Source organism: Notamacropus eugenii, chromosome 3, assembly GCF_028372415.1.
Source record: "Notamacropus eugenii isolate mMacEug1 chromosome 3, mMacEug1.pri_v2, whole genome shotgun sequence".
Classification (NCBI taxonomy): domain Eukaryota; kingdom Metazoa; phylum Chordata; class Mammalia; order Diprotodontia; family Macropodidae; genus Notamacropus; species Notamacropus eugenii.
In genome coordinates, this window is record NC_092874.1 from 6,023,944 (window position 1) to 6,037,485 (window position 13,542).

Here is a 13,542-nt window from a genome sequence, read left to right on the forward strand (position 1 = left end):
CCTCAGAGAGGCCCCTTCTTTACTCACGGATGTGGAAATCATTCTCCTACAACTCTAAAAACTAGTTCTGAATGAAACCCAAGTGCTCCTGCTTGTCCTCCGTATTTATCTCCTCACATCCTGGAAAAGGAGAAATAAACCTCTTGGAGCAACACTGCCTCTCTCTCTCATACCTCTCTTCTTTCCTTCCTTCCTTCCTTCCTTCCTTCCTTCCTTCCTTCCTTCCTTCCTTCCTTCCTTCCTTCCTTCCTTCCTTCCTTCTTTCCTTCTTTCCTTCCTCCCTCCCTCCCTCCCTCCCTCCCTTCCTTCCTCCCTCCCTCCCTCCCTCCCTCCCTCCCTCCCTTCCTTCCTTCCTTCCTTCCTTCCTTCCTTCCTTCCTTCCTTCCTTCCTTCCTCCCTCCCTTCCTTCCTCCCTCCCTCCCTCCCTCCCTCCCTTCCCTCCCTCCCTCCCTCCCTCCCTCCCTCCCTCCCTCCCTTCCCTCCCTCCCTCCCTCCCTCCCTCCCTCCCTCCCTTCTTCCTTCCTTCCTTCCTTCCTTCCTTCCTTCCTTCCTTCCTTCCTTCCTTCCTTCCTTCCTTCCCTTCTTCCCTCCCTTCTTCCTTCCTTCCTTCCTTCCTCCCTCCTTCCCTCCTCCTTCCCTCCCTCCCTCCCTCCTTCTCTCCCTTCCTTACCCCCAGGAAGAGGAGAGTCAAGCTCCTAGGGAACAACCAGGATTTATTCTCACAGCCTTTCCTCATCCTGAGATTGTCCTTGTACCTTTGTTTTCATTGTGCCAGCCTTATGATATGCACAGTTGTGCACCTGATGGATACACACACAGACACGAGGCTTAAACTGGATTCTTGACCTGGGCTCTGGATGCTTTTTTTTTTTAATTTGACAACTGAATTTCAGTATTATTGTTTCCCTTTGAAATACAATATATTTTATGTTAAGAATGTGAAAACCTGTCCCTGAGATGGCATCCCTCAGATTCCCCAGGTGGACGGCCACTGGTGAGGAACCTGGCCCTTCAGGAACATGAGGTTTCTCTGGGCTCATGGGCCTCAAGCACCATTAGCAGAAAGAACCTCTACCACCTTGGCTTCTGGTGCCTGGCTCTGCAATTACTTCCTGACAGTCTGGAAGTTCAGCGTTCTAAGTTCTTTCTTAGAATAAAGTCAGTAGGTGAGCATTTTAGAAAGGACTGGCCTTCCAAGGCAAGAGCTTTGTGGTGCCCTTGTTGGCAAATGTGTTTAACTTGGGTCATTTGAACTTAGGAAAGATTGAGCTCTTTTGAACTCTGGCCACAACCCGGCGTTAGGGATGTCTGTCACACGAAGCGTCCATTGTCCTTTCAGTAGCTGCTATTTCTTATGTGTGTGTGTGTGTTTTTTTTAACATTGGTCACTCAGCAAACACTTATCAAGGCTTGGCTTTCTATGGGCCACGTGCTTTTCAGGGCACTGGGGATAAGACAAAAATGAACCCAGGACTACTCTCAAGGAGCTGGCATTTGGTCTGTGAGCCAAGTCACTGGTAGGTTCTGAGAGGCGAGTGTTGGGAATGGGACAGTGATGGATAAAGCCATAAACTGAGCTCCAGAATGCTTCTTGATGGTGTTTGTAAATCCAGACCTTGTCCCTTTTGAAAAAGGTTAAATGAGTTATCCTTTAGATGGACTGGGGTCAAATATATTTAAGTGTGATTTTCATTAGAGCCACTAGATGGTGCCCCAGTCTGCCATGTTGCAAAGTTGAAGCCAGCCTTGGAATGAAGGAAATCAATTTACTGACAGTCCCTTAGTAAAGACTCCTTGCTGGTGGGGCCGGGGCCCTGGCCCCTCTCACAGTTCATCAGTGTGGGAGAAGCTGAGCCAGCCTGTCTTCTAGGCTCAGCTCATGGGGTATCTCCTGTGAGCAGTCACCTGATTTCCTGAGCCTCCTCTCCAAAATTACCCTCTGTTCAGTTTGTGCCCCAGACACAGAGAGCCAGCTTCCAGTCAAGAAGGACTGGGAGGCTCTGGACCAGTCACTCGATGCCCCCATCTACTCTGAGATGATCAGTTTCCCAGTGGTTGCTGCCCTGCAGTAGGGTGGGGAGTTTCCTTGCTCTGTGTGTTCCACACCCAGGAAATCACACATCTGGTTTATCACCACGTCATGTTTGCTTATCTGTAAAGATGTGGCATCAACTTCCCTATGGACTTCTAACTCCTACTGCCCAGGGACTCTGACTTCTTGTATTCTCAGCTCCAGACCTAAGGCAGGAGCCTAAGAAAAACTTGGTGGAGTGCAGTGCTAAGTCTGACTTTAAGACTAATGAGAAGCTAACAGATGGGTGGGTGGGCTCCCTCCCCTGTGAATGGATTTGCTGGGGCTGGTCCCAGGCCCCATCTCTGGGAGACACCCATTGCTTGCTGGGAATGATCATGTTCCTCTGACCTCCCCCTAATCCTCTTCAAGGCGGTGTCTCCATTATCTTCTTGCTGGGGGTTGGTGTTGGGCAGTTTGAAGGAGAGTGAGGTGGGGTGGGGTGGGGTGGGGGCTCAGAGATGAGGCAGGCAGAGTCTAGAAAGCCTTGAAGTAAAGATTCAGCTCAATCTATGGAACCAAATTGAAGGTTGATTATAGAAGATTCATATCATGGGGGTTACATGGTTGGGGGGGTGAATAGAGGCTTGGTACAAAAGACATTAAATTCAGGGTTCCCCTGTGACCCTCTGCTGGGATTTAAGGGATTTTCATGATTTCATGGAATCAGAGAGAAATAAACTCAGGTCTGGCCCCATTCCCCCCACCCCTCCCATCATGAATTAGCTCTACATTATCCCCAACAAATGATCATGCAGCCTATTTGAAGACCTTCAGTCATGGGGAGCTCACTACTTCCAAAGCTGCCCATTCTAACCTTGAACAAGTCTCACTCCTTGAAGCAGCTTCTGCCTAGTTCTCTCTTTTCTCAAAAGAAACTCTTTCCCCCCAGGTTCGCGTATCCCAAGGCAAGGAGCCTGTGCACCTGCTGAGCTTGTTCAGAGACAAACCCCTCATTATTTACAAGAATGGGACGTCCAAGAAAGAAGGACAGGCACCTCCTGCCCCCACACGCCTCTTCCAAATCCGCCGAAACCTCGGCTCCATCACCAGGATTGTGGAGGTAGGAATCGCAGCTCACCGGAAGCCCCATGGCTTCTGGCTGCTCAGAAATATCAGCTCCTGGGCCTCACTAGCTGGTGGAGTTCTGTGGTCCCTGGGCCTGTTTCTTCATCTGTAAAATGGGGGTGATCATAATAGCACCTGCTTCCTAGGTTGTTGTGTGAGGTCAAGTGAGAAAATGGATGGCCTTAAAGTACCATGGAAATGGCAGTTAGTGCTGTTATCAGTGCGTCATCAGTTTTATTTTGTTACAAGTGTTAGACCATTAGAAAATCACCACTGTCAAAGTGGGCCAGGCTTGCATTCTGTCTTGGGCCTCAAAGAAGGGACATCATGCCACTGAAAGGGGAGGCTCACTGGGGGACGCGTCAGGAAACTGGGATTCCAGTCCTGGTAGCCCTGGGAGATGCTGGACACATGACTTCACCCTCTGGGCCCGGGTTTATAAAACCTCATTTACCCCCATGGTAGTTGAGAAAACCACTGGGCAGCTGGAGGTTAAGGGTTTTGAATGGCCCTTTGTGTTTGGGGGGCAGGCACCTCCTCTCCCTGTAATTGGACTGGGTCTCTGCCCAGTGGCTAAATGGAGCCTCCCTCACCTGGGGCCAGGGACTGTGGGCCAATCCCACCCATTCTTCCCAAATCTTTCCCAAGTTAAGTGAGAAGTACAAAGCTCCTCCCCACCCTGAGTGCCTGCCATCTGGGAATCATCTGGGTGGGGGAACCCAGCCCTGCTGGGATTTCTGGGTGATGTCTATTGACCTGCTGCGTTAGGGAAGGCTGAGGCCAGGCAGGTGGAGCAGCGGGCTTCCTGGGATCTGGCCTGGTGTGTTTGACCCTGCAGCAGGAGCAGAAATAGGCTTCCTGACAGTGCCCTGCAGTTCAAGGCCTCTTTGTGTCTGGCGGGGGCTCCAGCCCCTCCACCTGACACCCCACCCTTCTGGCACGCCAGAACTCGCTCTTCCCTAACATCCCATGCCAGCCTTCTCCCACCTTCCTGCCTTTGCATAGACCAACCCCATGTCTCTCCTGTAGCTCAGCCTCTCCCAAGCTAAGCTTCCCGGGGTTTGCTCATAGGCTCTCCTGCCACCCTGTACACACACATACACACACACACACACACAGATATACACGCACACATGTACACACTCATACAGACATGCATGCACATATGCACACACATACACACACTCATACAGACATGCATGCACATATGCACACACACTCATACAGACATGCACGCACATATGTACACACATACAGACATGCATATGCACACACGCTCATGCAGACATACACACACATACACACACATGCACACACTCATATATACATACATACACATGCACACACATACACACAGATATATATATGCACATATGTACACACATACACACTCATACAGACATACATGCACATATGTACACTCTCACACACACTCATAGACATACATACACATATGTACACACATACACACTCACACTCATACAGACATACATGCACATATATACACACATACACACTCACATACATACAGACATACATGCACATAGGTACACAAACATACAGACACATACAGACATACATGCACATATGTACACACATACACATACTCATTGGGTTTTCATTTCTTGTTAGTCTGGTACCTGCTCATTTGTAAACTTGTTTTGGCACAGAGGAGCATCAGCCCCCTGAGGGCAGGCCACATCTACCTTTTGCTTTTCAGCCCATAGCCCTCACGTGATTCCTAGACGCTAGGGGCCCATAAGAAATGCTTGCTGCTTGACTGAGGCTTGTCTCTCAAAGCAGTGGCCCCGACTTTGCTGTCTCCACAGAGGTTGCTCCCTTCCCTCTGCTTGGGCACCCCTGAGATGTCACCTGGCCAGATGCACAAGCAGTTGTTGAGAGCCTGATGTATCTGAGACAAGCATGTAGGCACCATGGACAAAATCATAGATTCATGGGCCAGTCTGAGTGGACAGGAATTCTTGAGATGGCCCAGTCCAAGGAATAGTCTTGAATGTTCATGCTTGAAATGATTCTAGGAAGAGGAGAGGAGCGGGGTAGCAGAGGAGCAGGAGGCCTTGTTCTCACTTCCTATTGAGTAAACAGGAGGAAGAGATGAGGCCTTCAGTAGGACTGGAAAGCCCAGGGCATCATAGGCATCCAATCATAGGTAATGAGTGAGGCCAGATGTAGCTTGGGAGTAGCAGGAGAGGGACATGGTGGAAAAGCAGAACGACTGGGTGGGCAGCTGGGCGGTCTTGGAGCTGAGGGTATCAGTGTTGGGACAGGGAGAAAGATGGACAAATACTTGGCTAGAGAGGCCCAGTGCCAAGATGGCAGTGGGGGGTGTAGTGGGAGGCAGGTGCCTCAAGTCTAGGGGATACAGATGGAGGGCATCATGGAAACTCTGGGACCCCCTTATCAGGGGCCAGCCAGTGGGAGAGAAGAGAATGGTACTAATCATTACGCCATCACTGACAGACATCAGCAACCAAGTGTCCAATCTTTCATGGTCTCGTTGGAGCCCTCAGTCACCCTATGCAGTAGGCTGGGCTGAGGTGGCTGGGGCTCAAGGAGCTTATGCCTTGCCAGCTTCTGGCTGGAAAGGGAAAATACCACCCAGTCACTGGGCTGCCATCTCCTTCCAATTCCAGGTGGACGTGGACTCAGATTCATTGAATTCCAATGATGTCTTTGTCCTGAAACTGCCCCGAAATAATGGCTACACATGGATTGGGAGAGGAGCCAGTGAGGAGGAGGAGAAGGGAGCCGAGTACCTGAGGAGTGTCCTGAAATGCCAGACCACCAAGATCCCAGAAGGCCAAGAGCCAGGTGTGTGCCCCACGGCTCAGCTAGAAGGGGCTCCCAAGGCTTCACTCCCCTAAGAGATTAGCAGATGGGGCTCTGTTGAGTTTATTCAAAGTCATTAAAGGGGGACAGCAAGCAATGGCTCCTGGGCGCTGCAGGAGTCCTTTCGAGCCTCTTCTCCTGTGTGTTCCACAGAGGAATTCTGGGATGCTCTGGGAGGGAAGAAAGCATACCAGACTTCCCCGCTGCTCGAGACCCAGGTGGAAGACCACCCCCCTCGGCTCTTCGGCTGTTCCAACAAAACTGGCCGGTTTCTTGTGAGTATCTACCAGGCTCTGGGCCCCCTGATGCATATGGTCACATAGCGTCGGTGCAGATCAGTGCTGGCCCAGGGCTTCCGCACCTTTGGTGTGGTAGGTGCTGTGCTTCCTTTCCTGGGCCCACTGCTCAGAAGTCACAGCATTGATGCCCCTGCTCCATTCGAGGCTCGTGTGTGGTCTAGGATGTGGAGCTGAGAGCCTGCGGAGGCTGAGCAGCTGGCACTTTTCATGTTGCATTTTATTCATTCTGGAAATTCATGTCCACATGGGCCCTTCTGTTTGAAAGCATCTGTTCTCCACGTGCCAATTCTCAAAGCAGTTGGGGCTTTACTTGCAGTTTCTTGTTTGGTAGACGTTCTTATGATAGTTATTTCAGCGAAGGGGGAGAGCAGTGGGCTTCACCCGGGTGAGGCTGTCAAGGGAGTTAGATGCCAAGTCTGTACCAAATGGTGCTGATAAGGTGTGGACTCCCCTCCCCCGCCAGGGTAGGGGCCACCATGTGGAGATGACTTGGAAAGCTTAAAGCACTGTGGACAGGATCAGTAACAGCCAGCAAGAATGATGATAATAAGCCCCCTGAGGGTAAGACTGGAGCTCTTGCATCCCCTGGTCCCATCGCAGTGGCCTAGAGTTGTTAACGCAACCTCATTTGTTGAATCAAGGGGGTTGGGATAAAGAATTACAGAAAAAATTGCTATGTGTTTCAGATTGAGGAGGTTCCAGGAGAATTCACTCAGGATGACTTAGCGGAAGATGATGTCATGTTGCTGGATGCTTGGGAGCAGGTAAGGACGTGGGCTCCCCTCCATGACCTTGCCCTTGCCTTGTGAGATGCTCACACCTGGAATGACCGTGTCATGACAGGCAGAGCTGGATGTGGCACCAGACACATTTGCCCAGGAGTGATGCTTGGGTAATGTGGGTGCCGAGCAGCCATGGCTCCCCCTCGGTGTCCAGATGATTGTCTCCCAAGTGCCCTTGGGGCTGGCTCTAGGATAGATCTTGTTTTCCTTCGGTGCCCCCACAGTGGGCAGCAGCCTCTTATATCCAGTGATGTGTCACATGCTTATAAACAGAGGCAGTAACTCCCCAGCCTCTTCTGCTCAGGCATGGCTTGGGGGAGCTCGCTCATTACTGCCCTGAGAGTTTTATCTGGTTTTCCGCCCCCCCCCCCCAAGGGGGTCTCCCTTCATTTGAACACTTAGGCTTTGGTTTAAAGATCCTGGTGGTTTTCCCATAAACACACATGGGCTGCCTGTGGCTGGGGGTCCTGATCAGATGGTGCTTGGGAACACTCAGCCCCTGGATGAGCCAGAAAGTTAAATTTGCAAGTGATAGTTAGAGCCTCTGCTCAGAGTAAACAAAGGAAAACTTGGCATGCACAGAGTAGAAGCCTGCAGACCCTTCCTGTAGACCACCAGTAGAAAGAAGAAGAGAAGGGGGCACAGGGTGATGGATAGAGCTGGGCTTGGGAACCAGAAGACTGGTTCATGTCCCATTTCTGAAACATGCTGGTTGTGTGACCCTGGGCAAGTCTCCTTCTGTGTCCCAGGCATCCCACTGAGATCATCAGTGGGAGAGAAGCTGCCAGCCTGCATTAGTGGTGGAAGCCCCCTCCCCATCTTGATGAAATCAAATGTCTGGGGAGGAGGAAGAGGGAAAATAGCACATCAGGGCACTGCAGAGCTTAGAAACACTAGCCTTGGGTATGAAATGTGAGCCTTCTTTGATTTTTAGTCCTAGTCAGTCAATCGACAAGAATTTACTAAGCCTCTGCTGTATGCTGGGGATGCACAGGTGACCAGCTGAGTCATGCAGCTTCCCTAGCTCATCCTGGTCGAGTTGCCTTGGGAATCTAGTCACAGGCCCCAATCACTGCCAAGAATTGGTCCCTCACCCTCCCATGTCCACTTTATGGGACAGTCACTTTCAGGAGACCAAAAATAAATAAATAAAGGATTTCTGCACAAGCTTTCCTTGAATCAAGTTGTCATTGTCCTGATTTGGAGTCAAGGCTTTCTGCTGTAGTCTGCAGGCTAATAGACCTCCCAGTGTCCTTTCAGGCTGGGTCTGATGTGTCCTCACAGACACTTGGTAGCTTCTCCCACTCACAACCAGGCAAAAGTTTCAGCTTTTCTGCAAGATTAAGATCCCCTTAGGCTTCACTGGATTAAAAGCCATCGGGGCAATAGGGATTTCAGGGTCTTCTCTCAGGATTTCAGGGTCTTTTCTTAGAATTTGGGGTCTCAGCCTCCAGGCTGGAGAGTCCACACAAAGTTGAAAAGAGGAAAGACAGATTTCAAAGGTCCTTCCCCACAATGAGGGAGCATGACATGATCTGACTTTGTGTCTGCTTAGATATTTCTTTGGATCGGCAAAGATGCAAATGAAGTGGAAAGATCAGAATCCATGAAGTCTGGTAAGCTGGACCTTCAAGCTTGCTGGGAGCTCACTGCTTGGGGAGTGGGCAGGAAGGCTTCTGAATTGGTTCTTCTTCCTCAGGGCAATATGTTCTTGGTTCTGCCTCTTGGGGTCACATAGCTTGAAGCTCACCCTCCCTATTCCACCTGTCAATCATTCAGACTCTTGAAAAGACAATTGTCACAGTCCCCCTTCCCCCCATCCCCAGATAATCTCTGCTTCAGCCTGAACATACCACCCTCTCCCCAGTTCCTCCAGCTATGTCTTCTGCTTCCTTGCCTGCCAAATATGGGGGCTGGACACTGGTTTCTTAAGGCCTCACCAACTTGGACGCCACTCTGTCATCTTATCCCTCACACTTTTATTCTGTCTGAGAAATGCTCTTAGAACAGTGCCTAACACATAGTAGGCATTTAATAAGTGTTTAATGGCTGAAAGGCTGGCATGTGTGTGTGCACATGTTCTTTTTCTTTTGAGAGGCAAAACAAGGGGAGTTCTTTTACATTAGGGGCAGCTCAGGGTCACATGAGAAAACCATGACCCCTCCCACCAAGGCATTCTGTGTTCTGGTGCCATTCTGTCCCCCTGGGGTCCTCCAAGGGAGGAAAGACCTTAAGGTGTCACTCCCTTGGGATCATATGTTGGCCATGCTGGCTGGGCTCTTTCCTTGAGATGGCAGCTTTCCTCTTTGAGGATTTTGTTCTTGTCCGGTTAAATCATGACTGACTGACCTTGACGCTGCTGGCTCCTGTCTTTATAGCCAAGGCCTACCTTGAGACGGATCCTTCTGGGAGAGACCGGAGAACTCCCATCGTCATTGTCAAACAGGGATCGGAGCCTCCCACCTTCACGGGCTGGTTCCTGGGATGGGATGCCAGCAAATGGTAAAAAGAGCACATTTGTGGGAGGAGAGACCCTGGTCAGTAACAAGTGTGCAAGGATCACCACCTTGGGTACTGAGTCATTCACATTTGCTCTATACTTTTCAAAAGCCAAGACTTCTTCCACTGATGGTGGGAAGGATGACAGTCAGACTTTAATAGGGATGTCAGATCAATGACTTAGAGCACAAGTTTTTCAAAGGCAGAAACAGAGGCCTGATGAACTGTGGGATCATGGGGTCATAAAGGGACTTTAGAGGCTGGGCAGTCAAAGCATCTCTTTGTATAGGTGAGGAAAGGGAAGGCCAGGAGTTTCAGGGGTAGAGCCTGAGCCTTGCCTTCTGAGACCCAATCCAGGACCTTGTCACTCTACTATATGAATTGCATCAGAAATCTTCCCTGCTAGCACCTTGGAGAAATAGAGAATGTTCTTTGTGTCTGCTGGGCTTCATTAGCTGGCAAATCATGGGCCTCAGCAGTGGCTGCCCAACCCTGCCCTTGCCCATTCAAAACCACTGGGATGTCTTGTCCAGGTGGCATTTTTTTCCCGTAGAGATCACCTAGAAAAATCCTGTCCACAGTAAGTGCTTTATCAGCGTTGATTGAATGGAAAGATGCTTGCAAGAAGATGGAGTGAGGAAGAGTGACTTCATTAAGATGGCTTAGGGTATTTTCCTTCTTATTCAAAGTAAATGTCTATGTAATTATGCCAAACATTTTCTAACAAGAATATCATTTTCTAATTATTAGTCTAATTTTCCTGACCTTTTTTTTAAAAGAGAAACAAACTTCAATTTTTTTAGTCTTTTTAAAATCATGGCTATTTAGTAAAAAAACAAAAAAAGGATTACACTTTTATGAACTTGAAAATATATTTAGTAAGGCAAGATAAAATATTTAATAAGCCTTTGACTGTTAAAAGAAACAATTGTTATGAGTGCCTTGTAATAGTGACAATCAGATCCAATTATCCTCAGTTCTCTGTGCTATTAAATGTGTTTAAATATTTAAATACATGAATAAACATGAATATTAAATCCATTGTCTTAATTTGTCCTTAGTTCATCAGCCTTAGTTGCTCTATTAAAGTTGTTGGCTAATTCTTGATCGATCTAGGAGTCTACGTGTATACAAGAGTATGATGATAATAAATTACCCAACTTGGTCCTTACGACAACCCTGTGAGGTGGGTGCTGACACGTATCTCACTTTACAAATCAGGAAACTGAAGCAAACAGGAATTCCCCGTCTTGCCAGCTAGTACACGTCTGAGGCTTGATTTGAATTCAGTGATTTTCATCTCCAAGGCAAGCACTCATCTGGGAAGCCATCCAGCTGTCTGCAGTGAGTGAAGACCAAACGCAAAATGGCCACTTGTTTGGAGATGTTGAACAATTTCAAGAGCTCGCATTTTTTTCCCTTGGTTTCTTGTAGTATTTAACCTTATTGGTGACATTGTTTCAAGTTGGGAAAATTTCATAGCAAGTGAAGTGACTTTTAGGTTGTAGCAAACTACACCAAAAAAAGGGACCACCTTCCACCTGTCCCTTCTAGTGCCCTCTGGCCCTGGTTAGGTCAGAGGAGGAAGCACATGGAGAGAGTGCCCAGACTTTGGAAATGAGTCACCACTTCAGCCTCTTTGTCTTTCCATGACTCCTTCTTATGAGCGCTGTTTGGATCAAGCCACATTCAGGGCAAGTGTTCTTAATTGGGGTTCAGTGGTGTCTGACCCTCTCTGACCCCATTTTGGGTTTCTTGGCAAAGATGCTATAGTGGTTTGCCATTTCCTTCTCCAGCTCATTGACTGATGAGGAAACTGAGGCAAACAAGGGTAAAGTGGGTCCAGGGTCACACAGCTAATTAGTGCCTGAAGCCAGATTTGAACTCAGGAAGATGAGTCTCCCTGACTCCCAGTCTGGTGCTCTATCCACTTCATCTCCTATCTGCCCCGTAGTATATATAGTTGGTTGGTTGATTGTCCTTCGTCTTCGAAGAGGACCAAAATGGCATCACCATCGTAAAGTGAAATTTCAGTGTATCCGACTGTGGCTGATCAGACCAATACGAGCTCAGAAGGCTCTACCACAGGTTGGGCACAGAGAGTCCATGTGAATACTTGGGGTGAATATCCCAAATCTGTGCATCCTGCATTTACTTTGTGCTGTCTCAATTCTGCTTTGCTCAAAGAGCACAGCACCTTTTCTTATGTGGGCTGAGTGGTCCTGTGCCAATGTTTCCCATGTTGCACAGTCAAATTCAAAGTTCTTGAGAGAGACTTTGAGAGTGTCCTTGTATTGTTACTTCTGGCCACCATGTGATCGTCTGCCCCATGCAAGTTCTCCATAAAATAGTCTTTTTGACAAATGTACATTTTGCATTCAAACAACATGGCCAGCCCATTAGAGTTGCATTCTCTGAAGCATAGTTTAAATACTTGGCAGTTCAGCTTGAGCAAGGACTTCAGTGTGTGGTATCTTATCCTGCCAGGTGATCCTCAGAATCTTCCTAAGACAGTTCAAATGGAAATGATTCAGTTTCCTGGCATGGTGCTGGTAGGTTGTCCATGTTTCACAAGCATATAACAATGAGATCAGCACAACAGTTCTGTAGACCGTCAATTTGGTAGTCAGTCTAATACCTCTTCTCTCCCAAACTTTTCTTCAGAGCCTCCCAAACACTGAGCTAGCTCTGGCAATGTGTGCATCAACCTCATTGTCAATGTGTACATCCCTGGAAAGTACACTACCAAGGTAAGTGAACTTATCCACAGCATTCAAAACTTCTCCATTTGTTGTAATCAACGGTTCCACATGTGGAAGGTGTGGTGGTGGCTGATGGAGCACCTGTGTTTTCTTGGTGTTAATTATTAGGCTAAAATTAGCACAGGCAGCAGAGAATTGATCCATACTTTGTTGCATCTCAGCTTCAGAGGTTGCACTGAGTGCACAATCATCTGCAACTGAAAATCATGCACCAACACTCCCTCCACTTTGGTCTTGGCTTGTAACCTTTTCAAATTGAAGAACTTACCATCAGTATGGTAGTTGACTTTGATTCCATGTTCATCCTCATTGAAAGCATTTGTCAACATGGCTAAAAACATCATGCTAAAAAGCATGGGAGCAAGCACACAGCCCTGCTTCACTCCATAGGTGACTGGGAAGGCACAAGAGCTTTGTCCATTATCCAGAACCCAGGCAAACATGCCATCATGAAATTGATGTACAATATTGATGAACTTTTCTGGGCAACCAAATTTTGAAATAATTTTCCACAAGCCCTCACAACTGACAGTGTCAAAGGCCTTGGTGAGATTCACAAATGTTGTGTAAAGACTTCTGTTCTGCTCCTGGCACTTCTCCTGAAGTTGTCAAGCAGCAAACATCATGTTCCTTGGCCCTTTCTGAAGCCGAGGCTTCAGGTTCTTAGGCATAGGCCTGTCTTCCAGGTGACGGATCAGCCTATTAAGGACTCTAGCAAGAATTTTGCCAGCAATGACTAAGAGAGAGAGACCCCCCGTGTGATTGTCACAGGACAATCTATTCCCTTTACCCTTATAGAGATGGACAATAGAGGCATCCTTGAACTCCTGGGGATAACCTCCTCTTGCCATATAACCTGGAAAATTTCAGTCAGCTTTTGTATGAGCAATGGTCCCCTTATCTTGTAAATCTCAGCCAGAATAGAATCAGCATCAGGTGCTTTGCCACATGAAAGGAGCCTAATGGCCCTCAAAAACTCTTCTTCAGTTGGAAGTTCACCTAGGGAGGGATTGACTTCAACCTGAGGTAAGCAGTCAATGGCCTCAGCATGGATTGATGATGGTCTGTTGAGAACACTATCGAAGTGTTCAGCCCATCTCTCTAGGATCATGTCCTTACCACTAATCAATGTGACTCCATCAGCACTGAGTAGTTGTGATGCACCATAGATTTTTGGTCCATAATTCTGATTCAGGGAATCAGAAAAGTGC

At 48.2% G+C, this 13,542-nt stretch overlaps 1 protein-coding gene across 1 annotated transcript in view; it reads left to right on the forward strand.

Moving 5' to 3' along the window:
* SCIN (scinderin) overlaps window positions 1-10,606 on the forward strand; it is a 55,984-nt gene extending 45,378 nt beyond the window's left edge. The window contains exons 11-16 of the mRNA XM_072650799.1: window positions 2,964-3,134; window positions 5,794-5,971; window positions 6,143-6,264; window positions 6,975-7,052; window positions 8,626-8,686; window positions 9,449-10,606. Coding sequence (XP_072506900.1) covers window positions 2,964-3,134; window positions 5,794-5,971; window positions 6,143-6,264; window positions 6,975-7,052; window positions 8,626-8,686; window positions 9,449-9,576 — 738 coding nt within the window. The 3' untranslated portion in view covers window positions 9,577-10,606. The remainder of the gene's footprint in view (window positions 1-2,963; window positions 3,135-5,793; window positions 5,972-6,142; window positions 6,265-6,974; window positions 7,053-8,625; window positions 8,687-9,448) is intronic.
* Window positions 10,607-13,542: the final 2,936 nt, after the last annotated feature.